A 25,866-nucleotide genomic window follows, 5' to 3' on the forward strand; every position below is an offset into this window, starting at 1 on the left:
TGAGCAAGGATTGCTCCATCACAGGTACACCAAGCTCCAGAGAGGGATTAGCAGTGCTCACAGCGACTGGCACAGCCATATCCCCAGTACCCCCAAATCACGCTGAGATGCTGAGATTTGCTCCAGTAACTCTTTATTGGGCAAAAGCAGATGCAGGCAGGGGGTATCCCACCACTGGCACACACACGGTCCCCTGGGGGCTCCAGGAAGCCCCTCGGGCACTGGGTCCCAGCCCGAGCACATCCCTGTCCGGGCGGAGAGTCCCACTGCCACCTCGTGGGAAAGGGACGCATCGCCTCCGCTCTGCCGCCGGCGCGGCGGGACCGAACCTCCTCCGGCAAAAATCCCTGCTCCTGCTGGGCAACAGGAGCCGCAGAAACCTCGAGTGCCCGCCGTGGAGGGAGGGAGGAGGTCCGCACAGACCAGAGGCAACAGGAATTAATCTGATTTTTTCATGGCTGTCTCCGTCCTGCTCCCCAGGTTGACTGGGAAGAGAGGGTGCACCCAGGGCAGGTCTGGCTGCGGACACTGGACTGAGGGAAGAGCGTGGAAAGGCTCCCTGCAGCAGCCCAGAACCTGCTCCTACACTCCTGGTCTCACCAAGCTGAGCCACTACACCCCTGGAGGGCACTGGCTGTCCAGGGATGGAGCTCAGGAACTGAAATATCGGTCCCATGCAGAAGACCCAGGGGTGAGGCAAACCCATGAACTCCCTTGTGCTCCCAGTTAGCACCAGGTTATTAAAAGAATAGTTCTGTTCATTTTCATCGGGATAGGCCGCAGACAACGAGAACGCTGCTTCACTGAGCAGCCAGAGAAATAAGGAGGCTACAAATCTCCCCCACAGAGGGAATGAAGCAGTGAGCAGCCTCTCATGGCTTTGAGAAATCAGCCTACAGCAACTTCCAAAAGAGGTCTGGAAACAAATCACTATTGCTGAAACTGCTGTGGGGCGAGAACATCCCACACCACAGACACAGAGGTGGCTCTGCTCCCTGCTCCCCCCAGACATGGAGCCTTCAGTTTGCACTGGTGTGATAAGAGGGAAACCATCAATCGCTCTCGCAGCACCTCCCTCTCTGCATCTCTGACCCTGGCCAAAGAGGCACAGCACAAGCAGAGAGAGAGGAAGGGAGGGACAATGGCCCCTCCACAGCCCAGTGCAGTGTCCTGGGTGCAGCCCTGGTGACAGGTTTGGGACACTGTGGGTGCCATGCAGGGCTGTGCTCCTGCATTCAGGACTGTACTGGCCCGAGCACTGGGTGGGCAAACAGCTCTGCCCTCCTGAGCTGCCAGCAAGGCTGAAACAGCTCTGACTCAGAGCCAAAGGAGCAAAACAGTCTTAGAAGTCCATGTGCAGAGAAAGGGATCCTTGGGCCCCATACCAGGGCCAGAGGGGATTCACACTGTCCCTTTGGACAGCAAACCTGCAGGCTCCACGTCAGGGAGCAGAGGAGCCTCTCACAGTCCAGGAGCTCCAGGAGAGCAGCACTCAGGAAGGACCACACCCTTGATGGGCCTCTCACAGTCCTGCACAGCTCCAAAGAAAGCAGCACTCAGGATGGACCACACCTTTGATGGGTCTCTCTGGGCCACTGGGAAAAGGAACATCAAGCTCCTGAGCTTTACTCTTGTTTTTTCTGTTTCCATATTTTGGACAAGCGGAACTTGTTCTTCTTCCTCTCTGGCTCCTGGCTCTCAAGAGATCCATCTGCAGGAGAGGGAGCAGACACAGAGCAGGTTGAGAGCCAAAGCCCCAGTGAGCCCCAGCGCTGCTCTGCAAGAGGAGAAGGGGCCCTTACCCAGCCTCTGTATCATGTCTGCCAACATCTGGTCTTCCTCTTTCTCTCTGTAAGGGAACAGCATGGTATTAGAAAACTGTGTTCATGACAAGCTGGTAGATACATACCAAAGCTCATGCAAATACTGCTCTTATTCCCCAGTATGAAATTACCAACCTCCACAGCATACCCTGAGAAGGCTGCAGGAAAAAAAACCCAACAGCTAGAGTCCTAGACATTAGCAAATTCCATCTGGTTCCCTTGAAAGCAAGAGCCTGTGTGGGGATTTCCAGACATTCTCCCAGCTGGCTGATGAATCATCCCAGATCATGGAGCGGTGAGACACCACCACACCCCAGGAGATGGATGAAGCTTAGACAAAGTAGCACAGGGTGCTACAGAGGTGCTCACTGCCATCAGGGACAAGCACATTGCTATCACCACCTTGTCCTGGGCACTACCAGAACCCACAAGCAGGAGCTGGTGCTCTGAGATCAAGAAATGGAGGCTGTTCCCAGCATCAGGAGGCACAAATCCAGCTACTTGACACAGAGTCTTCCTTTGGGAAGGATCCAGCTCTTGGCTACAGTTGTTCTTTCACTTGCTGCAGCAGAGGAGCACATTCCTGACTTCATGTTCTCAGATTCCTCCTGCATCTCCCATAGTGCCTCCAGCCTCCCCATCTCCAGCCTCTCCCTCTCTTCCCCCACATTCCACATTTTCACAGCCCTGTTCTCACAGCAGCTTTAGCTTGAGAGAGAACAGGGCTGTGGTCCTCATCTCTTTCCAACAGCTGCCAAGGATGCAAAGACAGCGGCATTTAGGACAAGATGGTTGATGACAAGTGACCACCCACCTCTCATGGAGCAGAAGTCTGTACTACAGCCACTCACCCACCCCTACAGCCTGGGCAGCAGTGCAAATACAGTAGTGTTGGCTCCTTTCCCACCATCTGAGCCCCCTCACCTGAGTCTGTCCTCATCCAGGCAATCCACAATATTATTCCGATCATTGACTGTGTTGAGGTACGACTCCAGCAGCTCCTTCTCTTTCTCCTTCTCCCTGGGTGTCTTCAGCTCCTCTGCCCAAGACAAGGGAAGCCCATCTCACAGCTACAGGCAGTACAGGCACTGTGGCTCCTGCCTCCACCCTGCTCCAGCAAGGCTAATTTTACTGTCCCCATGCTCAGGGGCACATCCTGCATCCCCTCACAAAGCAGAGGTGGGTTGGATGTCACAGGGAGTCTGCACCTGACAGGGGACACCCACAGTGCACCCACAGTCCCTGGCAGTGCCTTCAGATCTGAAGGACATCCCAGGGCTGGCACACAAAGTGGAGTCTCCTGGGACCAGCAGCACTCCCAGTGTGGCCAGTCCTTACCTGGTTTGCTCATGAGGCTTCTCAGCTCCATCTCAATATTCCACTGCTGCTCCTCCAGGTTCTGCTGCTTCATCCTGGAAGGAATGACAGAAGTGATGAGTTACTGCCCTGCCATGCCCCAGGGTTGGATCCTTCCCCTGTCATGCTAAAGCCTCATCTCTGTGTTGCCCACCACCTGGGCAGGGGTTGGTAAGCCAGGGGAAATCTTCCTCCATCACATTTCTGAAGTTTTTCTCCTCACAAGCTCTTCACAGACCCTGGGTGCTCAAAGGCCCACTGGCTAATATGCCGTGATGCTGGCAGTCCTCCCAGAGACACCCTCGACCCTTCTCATCCCACCAACAGGCACATCATGTTTTTTGGCTGCCACACGCCCTCCCCTTCACTGCCCACAGGAAGTGCACAAGCAGACAGGGGAATTTCTGGTTGTACTCACTTGTACATCAGTTCAGACTCCTGTCTGAGCAGCAGCTGCTTCTCATGGATCAGTTTGAACCAATCCACCATAAGGGCATCCTCAGACTCATCTACAGAGGAGACAAAGGGCAAGAAGCTGTGTCAGTTCAGCCCCCCTGGCTCAAACACACAATCTCTTGAGGGAGATCCTAGGATGACTTATGTGAGCCCCAGGTAACCCCAAGTGAAAATCTTTGGAGCTCCTGGGTACAAGGGATGCAGGATTCAAGGAAGCTGCTTATGGATACTCTGCTACAGGACTCCCAAAACTCTCCGATCCTCAGCCAAATTAACACAAGACTTTGCTCAAAAAAATATGTTACAAAACAGCCAGAGAAGGTTCAAAATTCCCCAGGCTTTATCTTCGTAAAGCAGGTACCTCTGGCAACCTGGTGTCTCACACGTAGCCTGAGCTGCTAAAAATGGAGCCAGGAGTGCCCAGGGGTTGGACATGAGCCCCACACCTCCCCAGCACAGCAGAGCTGGCACCAGGTCTCCTTTACCTCCCTCGCAGGCACGCAGCTGCTTCTCCAGATCCACGCCTTTCAATTCCAGCTCGTCCAGCTGCTTCTCGATGTCACGAACCTTCTCCTGGATTTTCTCCTCAGGGAGGTAGTCTGGGTGCAGCTAGGAAAAAAAATGGAGGAGCAAATACAGCTGAGCAACCCTCAGGCTGCTTGCTGAGGTCACAGCAGAGCTGGGCAAGGGCATCAGGTGCCCAAGTACAGAGCCACATCCTGGGAGGGCCAGGTGAGCAGAGGTGCAGAGCTGGCTGCTCACAACAGAGCAATGTCACTGCAAGGATGTGACACATCTGCTGTCAGTGGTAACTACACCCACACCGGTCAGTCTGGAGACATTCTCCCTCCTTCTGTGGGGACTGCAATGTCTGCCATAGTTTTGTTTGGCTCTGTTTCATTCCAGCTCTGATTGTCTCCCTGCATGGAAGATAACCAGCAGCTTCTCCCCCTTGTCTCTGCTCCAGAGCTTTTCACCTTTTCCCTGGGTATCCAAATAAACCCTCCCCAAAAGACAAACTCAGATATATCTGGACAAGCACTCCAGTTGGATATTCAAAACCCCAGCCTGCTCCCCTTACACCTGGTTTTCAGCCATACCTTGGTTGGGGACACCATCTGAAGCTTGCCTTTGCTTTTTGGAACAGGGAGTTTAACTAGAATGGAGAAAAAAAACCAAACAAATAATGTCACAACAACCTTCAAATAATTTTATGGTGTGAGACAATCCCTACACCACTAGAGCACAACAGGTCCCAGCTACTCAAGAGAGGTCACAGATGATACACATGCCTGACCAAAGTAAGAAACATCCTCACAGCCTGATTTACGCCTTGTGGCTTGTCACTCAGGTCACAGGTTGCTGTTTTCAACCCCAGGATATAGACAGTCACCTAATTCAGGTGTGACTTTGGAATTTCCACCCAAGAACACTGACTTCCACATTCATTCACTATATTGTTGAAACCCAAAGATATTTGTTGTGGCAAAATCCATTCCTTATTAAGCTTCCAAAGGATAGCACTGAAAGACTGGGTTACTGTCACAGGAAACACCAAGATATACTAAAAATGTCCCTCTAGTGCTCTTTTACAAAGGAACATCAGTAAATACTGATGAAACAAAGACGGTCTAGGGGACCTCAGTGTAGCTCTCAGGAAACTAAGGTTCAATTCCTCCCACAAAACACTTCCTAGGTGAGAAGTCCCTCAGGCCCCACTACACAGCATTATTTAGGCCCTGGACACCTATTAAAATCAATCCTTAAGCAACGTGTATTTGTTCCACTGTGCCTCAGCTTCCTCTGCCCAACTGTGCTGCAAGGATAACTACAGAAGAGTGTGAGGTATTTGGATACCCGAGGGGCTGGGCTGGATAATTACCACAGAGAGAGAACAGAGGCGTGAGTGGATGATGTGATAAGGAAGGAAAACTCTACTATCAAAAGAGCAGGGCTGTAACAAAGGCAGCAGCGATGCAGGTGCAGGCTCAGCACACACAAGGAGAAAGACAGGACAGGCAGACTAGGGGAGCCTCCTGAGACTCTCTGGGGACTGAAGAAGAACTCAAGGACAGCTCTCCAGTTGCCCAGCCCTTGCTCTACTGTGCTTTCTAGGAGGAGTGCGAAAGGAGAAGATGCTGGATGTGGCTGTGTTGTTCCTGTACTGCTGGCCTCCGTCAGGGATCTCTTTCCTCTGGATGCTGCTGGTTTGCTGCCTGTGCACTGCCTGCAACTCACACTTCACCTAAAGATTCCTCCAAGAGGGACCTGTCCTGTCTAAACAACACTTCCCTCTCCCAGCTCAGTCCTGCTTCTCCACGCTCCTTCCAAGTGGCCTCTGCAGCACCTCCAACCAAGGCAGAAAGCTGCAGCACTGATGGAGACAAGGGCATGGTCACTGGAGGGGAAGAGCTTGTAAAATGACACCCTGTGACCAGCTCAGGATCTGATATCCCCTGATACCCTCAGGTTCTGGCTTGACAGACACAGGAGGGGTTGGCTGCCTGCCAGCAAGCTGGAAGTAGGACAGTTGGCAGGAAAACCCTGGAGTCTCCTTTCTCAACAGAAAACACCACCTACCACCAAAGAAAATGCATGGTCTGTAGAAATGCTCATCATCCACAGCTCAACACAACCCCAGGACTGAGGGCAGGAACAGCAGCTGACTGTTCACAGCTCTGAGTGCTGAAGTAAAGATCTTCAATCTACACAGAGGAGCAACAGCTCTGTCCCTAACCCACAGCCTGCCCAGTGACAGCAGCAGGAACCAGCCTTTCAGTGGGGAAAAGAGAGGGGAGACTGCCAGGAAAATTTCCCAATGGCCCTCCCCCAGGGCACTCATTAACCTTTAGAAAGAGTGATACAAACCCGGCCTCCCTTATCTTAACAGCTCCCTTCCTGGGAGAGACTAATGCTGAACCCTCGGGCTGAGTCTGAGGAAAGAGGAGGTGGAAAGTTTTGGGAAAACGCTGGCAAAGAGGCACACCAAACTTTTAAAAAAGACTAAACAACTGAAGATTGAATGTTTGGTAGCTGTCAAGGGTGCTGGCTAAGGACAATGGTAGAACCAGCTGACAAAAAATAAAGCACGAGGCCATTGAGCCATTGGGACCCATCCTGCTTGCTCCAAGACAAACATCAGGGGCAGGACTGAGCCCTGCTTTGAGAATCTTCTACTCCAGACAGATAAGACACAGCAAGATGGGGTAAGGAAAGGGGAGACAAAGAAGCTGAGCAAACAGGACAGCAGCAAGTATCAGGTCAGTTCCAGAAAATTTCCTTGGCATTGCAGTGGGATATGTCAGAGCAAGGATAACTGGGCATGGGAGGAGAGGTACACAGTAAAGCTGTGGCTGAACAAACATGAGTAAGAGGCTGGATTAAGAGTAGGGACAAACTTCAGGTCAGGACATCTTTGAAAATCAAAGAAACAGCAGCTTTGGCTCCTGCTCCTGTGGGTCCCGCCAGCTGGAGGCTCTGGGTGACAGATCTCTGCATTCCTTTTATCTCCTAAAGCTACTCAACTGAAGAGGAACAGAGACATCAACTAGATCTCGGTTCCCCAAATTAGGAGATGGTCCTCTTCATAGCACTACGTCTAAAGAATGACAGGGCAGTGACCTTGAAAAATTCCTATTTCAATTTCTTCCTTTCCCACTGAATTCTCTGGCCTTGCTGCTTCCTGCTTAGGCCAAGCTGGCTAATAAAAATTAATTACCCAGATTCTACCCCCATGACGTTAGCCACAGAAAACTCTGGCACGCATATCCCATACTGACCACTGAGGCTGTTCCCTGACAATGCAGAGGAGACAGTGACTTTAGTAGGCAGAAGAGATCTTACACGTAGCAGCGCTTGTTTTCAACTGGTTGCCATCTTCCTCCTTCTTGGCAGCCCCTCCGGGATCTTTCCAGTCTTGCTTTGAATTCTGACAGCTCCTGATAAGATCTGAGCTGGGAATCAACAACTTCTTCGTGAATCCACCAGATGAAGCTAGATTAGGAAGCACAGGCAGGTTTTGGGTAAGAAATTTCAACTCTCATCTCATAAAAATCCCTTTATTGCCCAACGTCTCTGGCACTCACCACTACCAAACTCCATTTCTAGTCCTAGTCCTCCTCTCTTGATGATAATGAAGGGCATAAGCCCAAAGTAAACAGGAGGAAAAAAACTCTTTACAAAGCCAGAGTAAGAGGAGAATAAACATTTAGGAGGAGAATAAACAGTTGGGAACCATCACTAAGATTTCTCAACATTACACAATCATGCAAGAGAGGGTAAGTGGAATCTTGCTGGCTGTCTTGCAGGAGAAGGGAACCCTATGGAGACTGAGTCCCTCTCCCTGGGGAAGAAGGGAGGCCACCCATCAAAGGCACAAAATAAAGGCACCACAAGACTAAAGCAGGTGCAGAGAGCAAAAATCCCTGAAAGCAAGGCACAATCTCCACCAACACATTCCTCACATGGCCCTTGCAATACCAATTCCTGTCCCTTTCCTGATAAACATAATGGAGGCAAAGCTTTTATCCTTCATACCAGAGTCCTGCTTTGCTGGTGGGACAGCTGATGGGCTTGGCTTTGGCTCCTTGTGTGCTGGGCTCCCTGTTCCCATCTGGGAGTTATCAGTAGGTTTCTTAGAGCCATCTTGGTCCCTGCACAGAAAAAAGACAAAGGTAGGAAACAATCCCTCTTGCAGGATGGTCCACAGGAAAAGTTCTGGACATCCCGGTGTGGATCTCCACCTGGGATGGTCACACCTGTCATGGAAACCCACCAGCTCCAAAGACACTCACTTGTTGGCTACAGGCTTCAACCGAGATCTCCACCCTTCTGGGCTCTCAGACTTGTTGTCAGCAACATTTGTGCTTCCTGAAGGAAAGAACATAGCAAGGTAAATAAAAAATAAACAAGAACAAAAGCATCCAATAAAAAGAAACAAGCCAGAGTTGAGTCTCAGGAGAGTCCTAGGAGATAAGCCATGCACTGGGGCAGGTACTATGATGTTATTGCAGCAAACCAGCACCAGCTGAACAAGTTTAAATGAAGAGATTCAGATACAATAGGTAGTAAGTAATTTCAGTGGCATTTTGTCCCTTTCAGATCAAATGCTTTAAAACCTACACAGTTACAGAAATTCAGCCAGAATACATGAACAGGCACATTCAACAGCAATACAACACAAACTGCTCAGATCTCAGAGACCAAAGGCTGGGGCAGAAAGAGGGAGAGACAAAAAGCCCCACAATGTCACAGCAAACTGCAAACAGACACTTCCTCTGGCCCAAAAAAATATTGGCCACCTGAAAGTGCCTGAGATGCTGGGACCCCCCAGAATATCATCCCCTGGCCCACTGCTAAGTCACCATGATGGAAGCTTGGTTCAAAACAGACAAGGAGGCTGGGCGACCTGCAACCCTGCAACTGCAAGCAAAAAATCATCCCAAAGTTCTGGCAAGGTCTCCCATCTGGGAAAACCTAAGCCTTTGAAAGCCACCGTGATCCCAATGTTTGATGACAGCACGTACAAACTCCAAATACCTGGAGATCCTCAGAGCAGTAGAACTCACCATGCTAGAGGGAGCAATTGCAAGGGATAAATGGAGGTGTGTTGAGTCCCACAGATCAGAACACCCCTACGTGGTGGTACAGACACAAAGGACAGGAGTCATGGACACATGTGCTGTACTGGTCCAAGAGGAAGGCATGAAGATGGAGTGCTGTGTCCAGGCAGAACTGTGTAATCATTCAGCCTCACCTTTGGTGCCTTTTGGCTCTGGCTTGTGCAAAGAGTCAACAGGTTTGCTGGCAGCCTGGCTCTTGGGCACAGGGTCTGGAATCTTTTCCTGCTTTGGTGCTGTGTACCCCGTTTTGCTGGGCTGCGTTTTTGGAGCTGTACTCTGAGAACTGGTGGGAGAAAACTTGCCACTGCAAAAAAAGAACAACTTAGTGAGTCTTTTTCTAAAGGATGGACCTTTTTATTTGCCTCTGTTCCAATGATTTGTATGTGTCCCTCTACATGCCTTTAAAACTGAGCCATAAGAGCGGTCAGGACAAAGTAAAGGATGCAGGAGCTTCTCCAAATTATCCCAAGGAACATCTTGGCAGTACAAAGGGAAAAAGAAATAGTGTTTACCTGCTAGGTACTGAGGAGCTGGTGGAACTGAGTCCTCCTGGCCTGTTTGGAGAAGTGCTCGATGCAGACAGAGCCTGTATAATATGGTTACGGGCCTGATCCTTCCCAGCATTCACTCGACTGACCTCAGCAGTGGTTCTGGCAGGGGCAGTTTTATCGGGGCCATGAGGAGACTGGACTTGTTTTTGAGTGTCAGAAGATTTATTGCTGGAGGACTCCAATGACCGAAAAAAATTTTCTCGGGCTTGCTGTGTTTTTGCTGTGGAGGATGTCCAAGAAGGCTTTGATGGGGGGCCCTCATGGCAATCTGTTTTATTCCCCAACGAGGCACTTTTGCAGTCCTCTGATTTATTTCCAGCTGAGGAGGACCATGGAGTATTTACACTTTTGAAGCCAGAGCTTCCAGAAGATGAAACAGATGGCTTGGTTGAATTAGTGAGGCCTTCCTGGCTGGGTTTCTTCAACACCTGCTCTGGTTTCTTGGGTTCTGCTGCTTTCTGGAACGCCCTGGCAGCAGTAGGGGCTGGGGCACTGTCAGTTTTTTTCCCAGTACTGTGGACACCAGAGATCTGGACGTTGTCTGGCTGCTGGTGGCTGGTACAGATGAACGTACCGGGCTCAGGCCCAGCTTTGTAGCTTCCAGGAAGAAGCAAGTTCCAACACTGCCTGCACCTGTGGATACAAAAGTCTCAGGAAACATCCTCCAGAGTGCTGGGAGACACACAGCTGGGAGTGCAGGCACGACTCCACCATCCACAGGACGGTGAAGGTACCGCACTGGCAGTGGGCAGACCCTGTGTGCACATTCCTCAGGCACCAGAACAAGAGCTGTTGATAGCACAGCCTGAAGAAGGAAAGGTGTAGATGAAAACAGACCTGGGGAGACAATTTCCCTTACACACAGATCAAGAGCAAGCCCAGGTTGCCTCCGCTTCAAAAAAAAATGTGCCACACCACTCTCTCCAGTCCCAAAGGAACCAGGCTGGCCCTCTGTGACCCCCAGGGCTGTACCCCTGCTTTGAAGAGCTGCTGTACCTGAAGCAGTTCCTGTGATAGAGCTTCCCATCGACCAAGTAGCGCTGCACCAGGTGCACGTGGTTCCCACAGACCCCACAGCAGCTGCTGGGGATGTTCCCACTCTCTGCCAGGACCCTTCTCTGTGGGGAGAGGCAGTGGGTGAGCAAACAAGACCATGGGCCTGGACACAGCTACAAATCTCCCAAGAAGGTGAGTGTTTGGCATGCACAGCCAGGACAGAGCAGTGACATCCAGGAAATCCCCTCTCCCTCTAATCCCTTTGTCACAGAAATAGAAATGGAACAGCCCTTGGAAGGACAGAGTATGGGGAATATGTTCCCACAAAGCCAGAGGAGCAGGATGCTCTGTCTGCCTATAGGCAAAGGTCTCTGATTTAAATTAGCTGGGAAAGGGCTTCCACCCTGTTTTCATCCCTACTCTGCTTTGAAACCGTATCCAATAATTGGATCAATGTTTTCCAGCAAAAATAGTACTACATCCTGTAAAAAACTCCATCCTCAATATCTAGGAACAGCATATCCATGTCCTAAGACACCCACGTCCTGTTCACGACGTATCCAAGCTGGACTGATGGTTTTGCAGTGACTCTCACCTCAATCTATGCCAGAATCAGACCTCTGGATTAAATCAGTGAACAGAAAATTTAGACACTAAGTCCTTACCACCAGGAGCCTTGAACTAGCCCAGTATCTCACTGAGCAGATTGAAGGTATAAAGAACACCCAAACCCACATTTCTTACCGTGGTAACTGGGGAGGTTTCCTTTGGCTTAGCTCTGGCTGGTGGGTGGGCAGGAGGCAGTTTTGGTGGCACTGGCTTAGGAGGCTCTGGAGCAGTTTTCTTCCCAGGATGCTGCTCTGGAGATTCAGAGGAAGGACGCTTGATTCCAGCCATGCCTCCAACTGGGAGAATGAAAGAAGGGAATTTTTTTAAGGAAACATAAGGAAAACTCACAGGTTTAGGAATAATTTATAAAGTAAGAATATCCAGAGGTGCCTGATGGGTAACATGGAAAGCACACAAGGAGACACAGATTTCCTTCATGAGCAGTTCTGTACTGGACTGAGGAGGAAGAGGCAACAAGCGAATTGTAACAACATTCTGAAACTGCTAATTTTTCTCTTCTCAGGGAATTTCATGAAGAGAAATGCAAAAGTGAAGAAATGCAAATCACCATCCATCAACGGTGGGAACAAGACCTTGGGTTTTCAATTCCAGCCCAGGGTTTGGCTGGAACAGATCCTGACTGAAACAGGCCCTGCTGGAACAGGCAGAGGCGTCATGGCTAAGGAGCTGAAGCACAGAGGGTTTGCTTCATTCAAGTTGCTGTGCTCCAGACCTCCTGCACAGCCTGAACATCCACTGCTGCAAGTGACCATCCCACAGAGCAAAGAGCCTTGTTGAATGTGGAAATCACCACTAAAAACGGGTAATTCTGCAAAGACTTGGAGGTGCCATAGAGGTGCTGCTGTGGAAACCAAGATTTGCCACCAGCAGCCTGAAAATGCCCAATTCTCGTTTCTTTGCAGATGAAACAGAACCCCTCAAAATTCACTACAAGTGGAGAAAAGGGAATCTCCAACACACTTTAGTCAAGCAGGGAATGGTGCCCTGTGCCCTGGGAAGTGCAGAAAAACTTCCCTGGGAAATAAGGCTTTGTGCAAAGTTTTTACAGAGACAAACCCCAAGCGTCTCACAGGGATGTTATTTTTGCACCACTTCCTACTCTGAACGAGCTATCTCTGTGTCCCTTGTGGGATATTTGAGCCACAGCTTCACTTTCCAAGTGACACTTAAATGGCCACTCATCTGAAAAGAGATTATACCCTGCTCAGTAAACACAGAAAGGGCAGGGAGCAGAGAGGGAGCCCAGTTCCCAGCAGTCTGCCCTCAAGAAAGCCAACTCTCCAAATAAACACCCAGGGCTCCTACTGCAGGGACCTGGGGACAGTTCAGGCTCAGACTGCCCCCTCACTCCCCACTTGTGCCATTTACTGAATTCCCAAAGCCCAGCACAAAGATGGGTGGCTTCAACTCCACTCATCCACAAAAGCCTGACCTCACTAAAACGCTGTCTGCTCACCCTCTCTTTCCTCTCGTGTCCTGCTTATTTCATGGTCCTGCTGGAACCCATCTGAAGGGCACGACTGTGATTCCATGTTTCTGCTCCGTGTCAGAGGGCACATTCCAGGCTGGGCTCATTTTCAGACATTCACATTCACCCCAGCAACAGGAATGCAACCAAAGTGTTTTGTGGGACACTAGAGAGTATAAAAATGTGCTGTGCTTGATGACGTGGTAGACAAGATGCAAGGGGGAGGGGGCAAAGACCCCAACCTGACCCAGTTTCTCGCCACTTGGCACAAACACGATGGAATTTGTTTGACTTCAATCAGAACAGTTTTAAAACAAGAAATAAAAAAATGAAGAGGTGAAGGGAAGAAGTTGTGGGGGGAGAAAAAAAGCATGCTTAAATGTGTCAAGAGGTGGAGAAGTAGGAAGAGTTCAAACATTAAAGGCAGCTTTGAGTGAATTGTGCTTTCTTTCCAAGATGTAGGACATTTTCAAAACATATCTCTCCATTTAGATTCACCTTAACCAGTTAAGTCATTCATGTCCCACTTTCTAAAGTTTCCTCTGGAGGAACCTGTAAAATTGGTTTATCATATTACTTCATTTTGTGTGAGCTTAAAGCCAAGCATAAACCAAGACTACAATGATGCTCCTGTGAGCCCAGATAAACTCTCCAGTACGTGAATACAATGCCTTGGCAGCTCTGTGGCCTGTTTTATGTTTGACAGAATTTCTATCACAATTATGCCAGTTAGGGTGATAATTTTCTTCTCCTTCCTTCTATCAGTGCTGCTGTGCTGTACAAGCCCTACCACTGATGCTGTCACATTGGCACAGCCTCACAGACAAGCTCAGCCTTGTTCTATTCCATGTTCTCACCAGCCCTCAGGTGTGCCAAAGACTGGAACAGGGGGTGGAGGTGCTCAAGAGTGGAGAGCTGAGGTGGGGACCACGGAAAGGAACCTTCAGTGCTCCTCTCTGGCTGGACCATAAGAAATTTTAGACTGCATTTTAAATTTTAAGGCAATTTCAAAGACAAGACATGGCCTTGTACCCTTCCAAAAGCAGTGGTGCAGCTGTAGGCTGGTGTGCAAAGAGTTCAGATCCCCCCAGTGAAATAGTTCTGGTACCAAAACAGCCTCTCTGCAGTTCATTTTGCTTTTCCAAGCTTGTTAGGAAAGGGAAAACATGAAATGAAGCCCTGATCCTTCCCACCTCTCCAGGGAATATGGTACTTACTAGGAGACCGTCCATGGAAGTAGTTATAATACTGGGAAACGTAGGTGAGGATGCTCAGCCTGTCTGGTACCTTCAGAGCAACCATATCCTCTGCATCCAGCAAGGCTGGGATCCCCAGCTCCTCCTCTGCCACTCGAAATGCCTGGAGAAAGGGGAAAAAAAATAAAATAAAATAGAGAGGTCTTGTCCATGCCAGGCAGCAGAGCTGCTCCTCATCATAAGTAAGAAAGTGCACTGCAAACAGCCCCACTCAAATAATAACTCTACCGGGGAACAGCTGCACCAGTTTAACTCCTACATCGTAGGAACCAACGGAGTCATGGCTTCCAGCCACTGCCTTGAGAAATCCAGGCAAGGAGCCAAAAATCTGGCCTGGCAAGCTGGCCATAGCTCACTGCACAGTAACTCACCTGGGCTTCCCTTGCTCTTCCTCCAGCTTGCCTGTGTGCGTGAGTGCACAGCTGCAGAGAGCCAGGCCTGGCAGAAGGGGATGTGTCAGCCCAGGCTGGCAGACTTGTTTGCAGGCTCCCAGCCCAACCTGGAGCGCTCCCCAATTAACGGTGGGCTGCTAGGTGCTCGCAGGCAGCTTTCATCTCTGAGTGCTGGGCAAATGTTAAAGCTTCCTGCCTCCCACTGCCTGCTCTTCTCCATCTGAAAATGGGAAATCTTGGGCTGCAGGAGGGACCCTGCTCTCCCTGACCAGAAAGGGGGAAAAGAAGTGAAATGCAGAAGAATTCCTGACAGCTCCTTTCCAGTTTAACTGTTTCCATGCTACCTAACATGTATTCGGGGTAAATATTCCTCTTTGTGGTGTCGTCTGATTTGAAACTGCAGGTACAGGAGGCAAAAGCTATTTTCTCTTGCCTCTGAAAAGCCTTTAAAAAAATACCAAAAACAAATTGCAACATCCAAACTTCACCCTTGCTCAGCTCAGTTTAGGGCATTTACTAAGGACCTTTTCCAGCCTTGTTCCTTCCCAACTTATAGGAAAAAAATCCTTTTTCTCCCCCTTTGGAGCATCCCTGTTGAAATGCCAATACAGCAAAGGAAAACAGCACTTGCAGGACTAGAAGCACAAGGAAGGCAACTGCTAAAGCCCACAGTGAAAGGGTTAAAAAAAACCCCTTGAATACATTAAACCAGTCTGCATCTGACCTCTGGCACGGACACACACAGCGTTGGTGTACAAGCCAACCATTCCTGCTTAGAAGAAACAAACAGCCACTATTTTTCAGCAAGTTAATTACCATTTTTTTTTTTTTTTTCCATTGGCTATCCCAGTAAAAATGCAATGGAGTTGACATTAAAAACGCTTTCAGCCAGTTACAACTGGCTGTGTCATCCCAGCTGCCAGCCCAGCCTGGCACTTTCCTGTCTTGTAAACTGGTACTTAATACATTCTTTGGAGTGTTCCCCGCTGCACTGGCTGCACAACTGGTCTGACCAGTCGAGTTTTCTTGCTGGACATTCCTGGTGTGGGGTTTAGTGGGAACACAGGTCATGCCACCTCCTGCCGTGCTGCGCCACGGGTGGCACAGGGCAACGGGCACAGAACAGGGGCAGCCTGGAGCACAAGCAGGAGGATGCTCTGTGCACTCAGCTGGTTCGGCCAGAGCGAGGGGAGCAATGCAGACAGCAGCTCTAGGACATGGTGTCCCCTGTGCCTGCAGCATCCTCGTGTTCCTGGGAACTGCTCTTGCCTGGAGACACGACAGGATCACCACCTAACAGGACCCAGTCACCCTTCTCCTCTACCTGCCGGCCCAGGCTGGCCTTTAAAGGACCAGCATGTTGGTTTTGCATCATGTTTTTCATCAGTGCAGCTCCAAGTGCTTTCCAGGGAAAGAAAGTGCCACTGCTGCCATGTCCATGCAAAATGGAAAGTGATACGCTCGAGGCTACTGAGCTAGCCTGGCAGAGGTTCCCTCTGGCACAGGCTCCACCTGCTACACCGCAACACCATCCAAGGCCTCCAGAAACTTTCCTCCACTTTACATATTTCTGAAATCTCTAGCAAAAAAAAAAAAAAAAGCCACCAACTGAACTTTTTCTAGAGTTTGGGGGGATTGGTCTTGTGGCACCTGAGAAATGACATTCTTCCTTGACAGATGACCTTATATGACAAATTGCAGTTCAAACAAGTCTGTTTTGTACGCACAATACAGCCCTTGAAAAGATGTCTCTGATGAGTAAGGCAGCAGGATGGGACTGGATAATAGCAGAGGAATAATGCTGGGAGAAATCAGGCCCACTTGTATCCCAAGGACAGCCAGAGCAAGGAAGTGTAGGAGTTAGGATGGAGAGCAGCCCAAGGGGGAGGCCAGCCCAGGCACGGAGAGGTGGAGGGTCAATCCCACAGACAGCACAGCCAAGGCAGCAGGACACCAGCAGTGAAAGGACAACACAGACAAGTCATCCCACAGCAGGTGGAGTAAGGAAGAGAGAGCAAAACAAAGGACATAAAAGAAACTAAGAAAGGGGGAGGAGGGGACACACAGACTGCAACAAAGGACGGGAGCAACTCTTTATGAGAAGCACAAAGAAGCTTTTCATTAATAAAAGCAGCGGAGGCAGCTCGCAGAGCTCATTTCCCAGACACAAGCAGACACCATCAGCCCAGCTGGACAAGGAGCAACACTCAGGGATCCTCAGCACTTCAGCCAAGATACGCTCCCATGGCGAAGAGGCCCAACTCCTGCCAAATACCAAACCTCCAGGGCAAAACGCCTGGTCTGAATCTCCCCATGGAGAGGGACACACGGGCTGAACCCCAGAGTGTCACTGACTGCTCACAGGCTGCAGCCCCAGCCCGGGGACAGAGGCTCTGTCGTGGGAGCTGCGGACACAGCCAGGGATGAGGGGGAGCAGAAGCTAAGGAGCCATGGGGGGACAGGTTTAGCTCTTCCAGAGGCGAGAAGCACTCCCGCCAGCTCACTGCCTGAGAGCGTGTCACTCCTCCAGCCCAGACAAGGGTAAGCTGCCATGGTTCGCTCATATCCCAAGCTCCTGTCAAGCAGCCATGAAACTGTGTGGAGCAATGCCAAGGGAAGAGAAGTGTTATAATTCACTGCCTCTCCTTTTGTGATAGAGAGAGGGAGAGGAAAATCCTTCCTCGGATCACTAAGACCATGCTGGAATACAATGCAGGAGGGGGTTGGCCTGCGTACCTTCTATTTTCTTTATAGAAAGAACATGAGAAACTTCAATACTCAGCTGGAGTGAAGTGTCCAGGCAGGTTTTAGGATGTATCCACCTTGATCCCCTGCACCAGGAAGGAACAGAAGTGGGAGGATACTTCCCCTCTCACACCGGCTTCTTCCCAGCTCCTGCTCTATCCCTCAGGAACATCACATTCTCAACATGATCATGTTTTGAGCTCTAGCACCTCTGCTGCCACAGGACACGCTGGGAACAGGCATCACTGTGTGGCCAGAAGTATGAACAGTTTGAAGGTGCTTTCAAGCAGCCAGCCAGGCTGGACATTGCTGTTCAAAGGAGAAGGCTGCAAGGTGCAGAATAAGGCAAAGGATTGGAACACAGCACAATGGGCACACTGTGTCTTCAGGGTTTCTGTTGCTAAATCACATCAGCAAAGTGCCAGATCATGGACTAGACCAAAAGTAAATATTAAAAGTCACTTACCAATTTGTTGTTCTCGTACACATTTTCTTTTCTGAGGGAGTCAAAATTTCTGAAATACAGAAAGAGAAAAATCTCAGGCTGGTGATGTGGAGTGAGCTGCTCCACTTTCAGCTCTCAAACCTCTCAGAGCCTCACTGGCTGAGGGGACAGAGCCCATCTCACCCCTGAACAGCCCCAGAGAGAGCAAATGGCAGATCCCATCCGAGAGTCACAGACCTGCAGAGATGTGCAGCAGGCACAGCATCTGCCCACAGGCAGCACAAGGTAATTTTGGCACATCTACCTTTGCAGGGCTGACTCCCACAGCTGCCTGTGGACAGGACATATTGATGCAAAAACATCCCAGGCAGATTGAGGGGTTCTGCTGAGACAGCCAGGAGCAACCTGTAATTCGTGGGGTGGTTTCTTGGCCCCCAGAAAAGCCTTGCTTCTCTCCCATCTAAAAACCACCTGCTGGCCAGGTATTAACACTCTCTCCCCAGAATTACTTTCCAGTCACATCCATGTTCTTCTCCTGTCTTGAAGGCTGTCTCCCAACAGAAAGAGCTGAGCTCCAAGAAGGTCTCTCATGGATCCCTCACACACTGCACATATCACACGCTTCTCCAACACACCCATATCTCTGATCTCAGAAGCTCCTGGGTCCAGCAGCACATGAATTTTGGCTTCAAATCCTCTTTTTTCCTCTGGCAGAACTCCACAAAACCAGCACCCAGGATCTGCCTGGGAAAACCTCTGCCCACACCATACTGCATCTGATAACACCAAAGTTGCCGGTGGAAATCTTACTCTGCTTTCCCCAGGGCTGTAACTTTTGATTTGTGATCATAACAAGTAACTGAAAAGGAAGTGACAATTACTGTTCACAAATCCAAGCCAAAGTCAACAACTCCTTTCTGCTGTCTCCAGACATCACTTCCCTCTTCACCTCTCCCCAGATTTGCTTTCCCTCTCCCTGGTCCAACCCAGATGCCACTCTGTCTGCACTGTGCTGGGAGCTCAGAACCTGGGATGAGCTGAAAGCACAGGGAGACATTGTGCTACTGGAAGTAGAGCCACAACACAGCGTGCTCCCTCACCCATGGCAGAGCGTGTCCCTTGCTTAGGAAACAGCTATCATCAGCTTTGTTTTAAACTGACTGGCACTTGCTAAACAGGGAATACAAAACTGGCTGTTGGCTGGCAGCCTTGTTCTCCAGCACTGCTTCCTTCTGCCCAGGCAGGTTGGCAGGGTCAATTCCTTCCTGATAACCCTGTTTCACCTTACAATTCTTGTGTCTGCTGGCACAGAGCTGAGCGAGAGGCTGATACCTGAGAGGGAATTCTCGCTGATAAACAGTAAACAGCACCAACTTTGCATTTTTTTTGTATTTAGCACTTTTACATCCAGTGTGGACCCACGTTCTTAGCCCATCCCTCTCCTCTGGGATGAGCCAGGGTAACTCTGAGAGCCAGGGCAAAGCTGGCTTGCAGCGACCTATTCATGAGAGAAACACATGATCTGTATTGCAGCAGGGGAACTTTTTCCACTGCTTGTAACAGCAAGGAGCAAGCCAGGTCCTTTATCTACCCAGCACAGAAAGTGGAGCATTACATCATGAATAAGAGAGGCACCTCAAGCAGGCTTGCTCATCGTGCCACAGCCTATGCCTCCTCCCTGCTTCCCACATCTGGTATTGCCACGTGGGATAAGGAGGGAAAGAATGACAGATAAGACCCTGAGGTTAAACTCCCCCAAAGAGCACGTAAAGACAAGGCACATCCCACCTCTAAACCATAGACTCTTTCCTGTGCAAAATCAAAGGGAATTGCAGAGGTTTTCCTTCAAGCACAGCTCCTGCCCAAAGATTTCCCTTCCCTGAGACAATGGATTAAAAAGAGCAACAAAAATAATCACGCGCCAATAAAGTCTCGGTGAAACAATAGATACAACCATCCTTGGGTTGTCAGGCCAGAAAGCTGGCTTTTTTTAAGACCCAGCTGAAGGAGGTGATTTCAGCTCTTTGCCTCATTCCCAGTTCTGCTCCCAAACAGTCTCTGTAGCAATGGAAATGCAGCACAACACTGCAAGAATGAAGAGGAGCTCCAGCTTCCTTGTTCATTCTGACATGTAAGACACTGGAATTACTATTTATTGTTGGTCAGTGGCCTTCAGCCACACTCAGTGCTTTTTGCTGTGGTGGTGTGTGCACTCCCTGACATGCAGCAGAGACCTAAAAACCCCAATCTTTTGGTGGTGAATGTCTCAAATCCCCTTCTATTCCTCAAAAGAAAGTGCAAACAACCAGGTTATTTGGTCATTTCAAGAGTCTCCTGACCTCTCAGCATCATTCTTTCCCTGGCTAGTCAGGTGAACTGCTTACATCTAATATTTCTTTTGGAAATTGATCTTTCTGGTGCATCTCCTATCTTGGAATATCAAAGCTCTCTGGACCAATGTAATCCTAAGACAGCAAAGGTAATACAAACAGGGAAGTAGGAGTTCTCCGCTGAGAAAACACAGGCAACTGAATTAATTGGAAAATGTGAGAAATATAAATGTGACCCAAGAGAGGCCTCCAGTGCTGGAAACAAATCAGAGTGGAGTTCACTAGCACAGGAATAGCAGAGAAGTTTTTAGCTCTGAAAAAACCCCATTCCCTTCACAAATAAGTGGCTGAGCATTTCTCATGCCCACAAATCTCCGTGACCGTCCCCTGCTCCAGCTGCACAGATCCAGCACCCACAAACATGCCACAGCCCTCTGCAAGCACATGTGCTTCCACAGGAGGAATCCCCGCTGCTGCAAGCACTAACTTGATTGGAAACTTGACCTTGGAGCAGACTGAGCAAAAAAATATCCCAGAGCCTTGACAGCACCAAAAAGTTTCTGCTTTTTGGCACTTCTGTGCTGTTTTCTCTACAGACAATAAGATGTGCAGTCGAAAGGATCGCTGTAAAAGAGTGAGGCACCCTTTGCCAGCTCACAGTCCTTGAACAGGGGGCTGAAGTCCAGCATGCTCTGGGAACATCTTTCAGCTGTGCTCTTTCTGGAGATGCAAAGCTGGGGAGGTGGGACAAGGCTGGGAACTCCAGGCAGGAGATGTCCCCCATGTGCTCATGCTCCTCTCAGGAATGCCTGCTCCATGCTGCCATGCTCTGGCTGGAAAGTGACAGAATGCTGCCGAAATAAACCCCGAGCCACCTTCCCCCTGCCCACGCCTGTCACACAAACCACAGACCCACCAAGCCAAGCAGGCGGCTCTGCTTCACCCCGGCCTTCTGCCGAGGAGAGAGGCTGCAGACAGCCCATCCCCAGCAGGGCAGCGTGACCTCATCCTGCCCTGCTGAGCTGACAATGACCTGGAAATGCTGCTGGAGGAAAAGAGCACCGCTGCTGCTCAGCTGCCAAGGGGATTTCACCACCAGCCCATTCCCAGAACACCAGCTTGCAGTCTGGGAAAGAGCAAGATCCTGGAAGAAGAGAAGGATCTTAATCAAAACCTTTCCTTGACATCTGGCATTAATATTTGAGTGAGTATGCACAGCTCCCCTGCCTCTTCTAACTCATTTATCAGGACAAGGCCACTAAAATCGTGGCTGAAGCTTGCACAACCTTCACCACCACATGTGGCAGCTGCTGACCTCAGCCTCCTACCAAGCTGCCATGAGTCCTCATGCTCCTCTGACAAGAGATGTCCCCAGGCTCTACAACCATCCCAGAAAATGGGCTGGAGCCTGCCTAACAGAGCGTGTGTGCCCAGCTGGGACTGACTCTGAAGCACTCTTCATCTGGGACAAAAAAGAAGTGGATTTCCATGGTAATTCAGCATGAATCTCCACTCCCCTTGAACATCCTTGCATGAGTGGGAAGTGAGTGGGAAATGCATTTCTAATTTTACACAGCTTGCCCTGTTCACTGGTAACACACAGGCCAATGTTGGCTAAGTTCGAGAGGTTATCATATTTTCCATATGTTTTCCAGCAAAAAAACAGGAAGGAAGGAGAGACCCACACCAGCCTGTCTTCTGAGCCACATACCTCACAGGAGAAGCCCATGTTTATGTTCATGTTTTGAGTTTGAAGTTTTCCTGGTAATTTTTCAGGCTCCTGCAGGAGAAATCCCCTGAACTCAGCCCAAGAATGTCATTTGTGTAAGCCAAGACAGAAAACACACTGTTGCAAAACTAATGCTGTGACTGAATCATGTTCTGCAAGTGATCTATCCAGCAGAGCTCTGCAAACACACCAAGGGTTCCAAACACCAAATACCCCTTTCTAGTTTTACTTTCAGTCTGATGGGTTTGATCTTCAACTAGAATCTGTGGCAGAAGCAAGGACAGGAGCCCTGGGAAGCAGAAGTCACAGTCACACGTGCGCCCAGCTGCAGTCCTCCACTGTTGAACCCTGCACCAAGAACACCCAGAGGAGCTTTCAGGGACACATGGAGAATCTGCACATTCTGCCCCAGGATTTGACACATGGCACCTGGCAGCCCTGGCCACCAACTACCTGAGAACACCACTTCCTTCCAGCAGGACTTTGCCCAGCCCATGGAACACGTGGTGCTTTCCTGTATTACAGCACTGATACTGATGAGGGAGGTCACAAATAAAGGCTTCTCTTACTTTAACCTTCAGGCAGCTCTTGCTGAGCTGGTCTGAGTCAGAAAAGCTTCAGCGATGTCCCAAATAAAGTCAGGCAGAACGTCCACCATAAAAGAAAATGAATGGGAACAGAGAGAGGCCTCAAGGAACATCTTCCCTCTTCAGCACAGGAAAATTTATTTAAGAGATGTCTATCCACAACCCTTTTTGCACAGTTCAAGGATTATAAACAACTCACTAAACTGGGCAACAGGATTATTGCAACTCTCACATCACTGAGCCCCTGTGTACGGCCGTGCTCCGGATGGGCCAGCTGCAGGAAGCAGTCACAGCCCCTCCAAAACACCTCAACCTTTCTGCCCCGGCGTTTTGTATTTTTGGGACTGTGAATCAAAGGAAGGAAAGGAAATATTTGGAGTCTCATGGACATGACAACACATCAGGAAGTCATACATGGCAACAGACTGCCCAAGCACTGGGACAACAAAGGGTGCCTGGAGCTCCTGAACGAACCTCCTGCTGCCCAAGCCTGCTGCGCTTTCTGTCAAGTTTCAAGACAACAGAGGAGAGAAAACAAGAGATCTTCTCTTGGGTTCAAACAGGAGCAAGACACCTGCAAGAGGGATGTCTGCACAAAAACCCATGTCCTGGGAGCATGAAGAAAAAGGGAGAATACATAGGACAGGAGGAAAACGGCAGAAAACCAAATCTGTTCCTCACGCAGCTGGGCTCATCTGACCAGGAGAGACCTAATGCTTAAATCAGTACTCCTGGGCACTCTTTCCAGTGCTCCCTTGCCTTTATCTTTCCCCCTCAATCCCCCCATCTCAATGAGCCCCGAAGAAAAAAAAACCCACAAACTCAGAACACTCCAACTATGAAGCAGGGTCTATGATTCCCTTTGGCCATTCACCTTCCCAGATGTTAACCTTTGGGCAGGGACAGGTCAAAACCCACAGGGCACCAGCAGTGGCACCAGCAAGGCGTGGAAAGCATTTAACCTCCCACAGACAGAGCACCAGATGGGAAAAACAAGGATGTGCAGGAATCCAGCGGCTGTGGAGCCCTGCCCTTTTACTGCATTTTGTTTAAATATCCCTTGCCTCGCGCTGTTGGGCTGAGCGATTTGAGCCCAGCCAGAGCAAACACAACAGCAAAGAAGGAAATGCTGCCCCAAAGATCGGTGCCTGAACTTGTTTTGCAACGGAAAAGACGCATTTACAACATTTATAATTCAGCTACTGAGGGAAGAAAAAGGGAAAAGGAAAAATGTATGGAAAAAAACAGCACACAGGCTGGGAGAATGAAGCTTTTCTCTTGGAGATTCTCAGCGTGGGTGTGAACAGAATGCTGCTGGTGATGTGCCCACAGGGAGGGCAAGAGCCCAGGGAAGGTGGAAGACCAGGGTCCACAGCTCGATGGACGGCAGGATGGCTACAGCCCACACAGAACTTGTTGAATGGCGGGATGGCCACAGCCTGGAGAGGGTTCTTGGGAGGATGGAGAACCCGGGCTGTGCAGCTCAATGGACAGTGGGATAGGGACAACCCATTCATAGCTCAATGGATGCCGTGATGGCCACAGCCCATCCACAGCTCGATGGACGGCAGGATGGGGACAGCCCATCCACAGCTCAATGGACAGTGAGATGGGGACAGCCCATCCACAGCTCAATGGACAGTGAGATGGGGACAGCCCATCCACAGCTCAATGGACAGTGAGATGGGGACAGCCCATCCACAGCTCGATGGACGGCAGGATGGGGACAGCCCATCCACAGCTCGATGGACGGCAGGATGGGGACAGCCCATCCACAGCTCAATGGACAGTGAGATGGGGACAGCCCATCCACAGCTCGATGGACAGTGAGATGGGGACAGCCAGTGGACGGCGGGATAGGTACAGCCCATCCACAACTCGATGGACAGCAGGATGGGTACAGCTCATCCACAGCTCGATGGACGGCGGGATGGGGACAGCCCATCCATAGCTCAATGGATGGCGTGATGTCCACAGCCCATCCACAGCTCGATGGACAGAGGGATGGCCACAGCCCAGCGAGGGTTCTGCGGGGGTGGAGGACACGGGATCCGCAGCTCGATGGACAGAGTGATGGCCACAGCCCAGCGAGGGTCCCGGGCCGCGAGCGGGGGCTCCCAGCCCCGCCGAGCCCGCAGCCCTGGCGCGGCCCTGGATGCCCGGCACGGTACTCACATGAGGTCCGGGCGGTGTCGGTGCAGGATGGCGCAGAAGGCGAGGCCGTCGCGGAACGAGGTGGTCATGTTGGTGATGCTGACATCGCGGTAGCCCTCGCACTGCTGCCGGCACCACAGCTGCAGGTTCTGGATGGCCGCCATGGCCCGCGGGGAGCCGGTGGGCGCCGCGCCCCGGGGCTGGGCCGGGCAGGGCCGGGCCGGGCCGGGCAGGGCCGGGCAGGGCCGGGGACCCTCCGCACCGAGCCGTGCCCAGCCCGGGCCGAGCAGCCGGCGGGTGGCGGCAGGACCGGCGGCGGGAGGCGGGGAAAGAGGCGGGCGAGGGGCGGAGAAGCGGCGGAGAAGGCGGCTGCGGGGCCGCCTCGCCTCGGGTTAGGCGCCTCCGGCACCCGGGCCACCGAGGGAGCCCGCACGTCCCAGCGGCTACCGAGGGCAAAGGGAAATGTCCTCTGCTCCCACGCAAAAGCGTCCAAACGTCCTGCCCGAAGGGGCGGCCACCGGGGGAGGCGTGGATTTAGTCACTGGGAGGGATGTTTTCGCTCCATTTGGAGGAGAAAAAGTTAAAAAGCACCGTAAATCACCTAAGCGTAACTGTCCGCTGGATAATCTGGGCTGGGTGGGCGGATACGTCCCCAGCATCACCAAGTAACACCGAGTAACACCAAGGGGGAGCGGTGCCGGAGCCGGCAGAGCCCCTCTCCCACCCTAGCGCGACCGCCGGGCAAGGAGCGGGGAGGAGGGAGGACGAAGCTCGGCTGCCCAGAACCTGTCCAGAACCTGTCCAAAACCTGCCCAGAACCTGCCCAGAACCTCCCCGGAGGTCTCCTTGTGGCCAGGGAGGGAGGCCAGCCGGGAGCAGGGGGTCTGTCCCTGCTGGGGCAGCGCATCAGGCATCGGCAACGTCATGAAATCACGAAAGGTTCAGGCTGGAAAAGACCCGCAGGTTCCTCCCCGTCCCCACCAGAGAAGTGCGGTGGGAGAGGGGGGCAGGAAGGCCCCCGCTGCCGTCCTGCCCCGCTGGGCTCGCTCCGGCTCGCAACAGCTGCCCCGCAGCACACGCATCCCATAAAATAACTCACCAGACCTCATGCAGCTGGCAAAACATGAGAAGAGACAAGGTAACACTTAAACAGCTGCCTATAAATTAGGTAAAAATAATCAATAATACATATAATATATTAACGGCATTTCTGCGACATGATATGGATAATATACATTAATATATAAATACCTCACAAATAATTCAGAGTGTTTCCATTTCATCAACAATCACTGGCCAATGTATTTACTTTATGGTAAGGATTATA

The 25,866-nt window shown here is 50.8% G+C and overlaps 1 protein-coding gene across 1 annotated transcript; it reads right to left on the reverse strand.

Moving 5' to 3' along the window:
* Window positions 1–120: 120 nt before the first annotated feature.
* Window positions 121–24,723, reverse strand: MICALL2 (MICAL like 2). The gene is made up of 17 exons (XM_040079583.2): window positions 24,561–24,723; window positions 17,761–17,809; window positions 14,119–14,260; window positions 11,548–11,708; window positions 10,804–10,925; window positions 9,769–10,440; window positions 9,391–9,560; window positions 8,429–8,504; window positions 8,172–8,287; window positions 7,479–7,628; window positions 4,736–4,791; window positions 4,121–4,244; window positions 3,598–3,688; window positions 3,162–3,235; window positions 2,748–2,862; window positions 1,803–1,849; window positions 121–1,711 (listed from the first exon to the last, which is right to left on the reverse strand). The coding sequence occupies exons 1-17, from the start codon at window positions 24,701–24,703 to the stop codon at window positions 1,626–1,628; spliced, it is 2,394 nt and encodes a 797-aa protein (XP_039935517.1). The 5' UTR covers window positions 24,704–24,723; the 3' UTR covers window positions 121–1,625.
* Window positions 24,724–25,866: the final 1,143 nt, after the last annotated feature.

Source organism: Hirundo rustica, chromosome 15 (genome assembly GCF_015227805.2).
Source record: "Hirundo rustica isolate bHirRus1 chromosome 15, bHirRus1.pri.v3, whole genome shotgun sequence".
NCBI lineage: Eukaryota > Metazoa > Chordata > Aves > Passeriformes > Hirundinidae > Hirundo > Hirundo rustica.

Excerpts from the sequence above, each read along its gene's own strand:
- MICALL2 (XM_040079583.2), bottom strand. The coding sequence starts at position 24,703 with ATGGCGGCCATCCAGAACCTGCAGCTGTGGTGCCGGCAGCAGTGCGAG. Across the intron at positions 4,792-7,478 it reads GAAAACAAGCGCTGCTACGT|TTAAACTCCCTGTTCCAAAA; the intron begins GTAAGATCTCTT and ends TCTCCATTCTAG. Across the intron at positions 2,863-3,161 it reads AAGCCTCATGAGCAAACCAG|AGGAGCTGAAGACACCCAGG; the intron begins GTAAGGACTGGC and ends TGTCTTGGGCAG.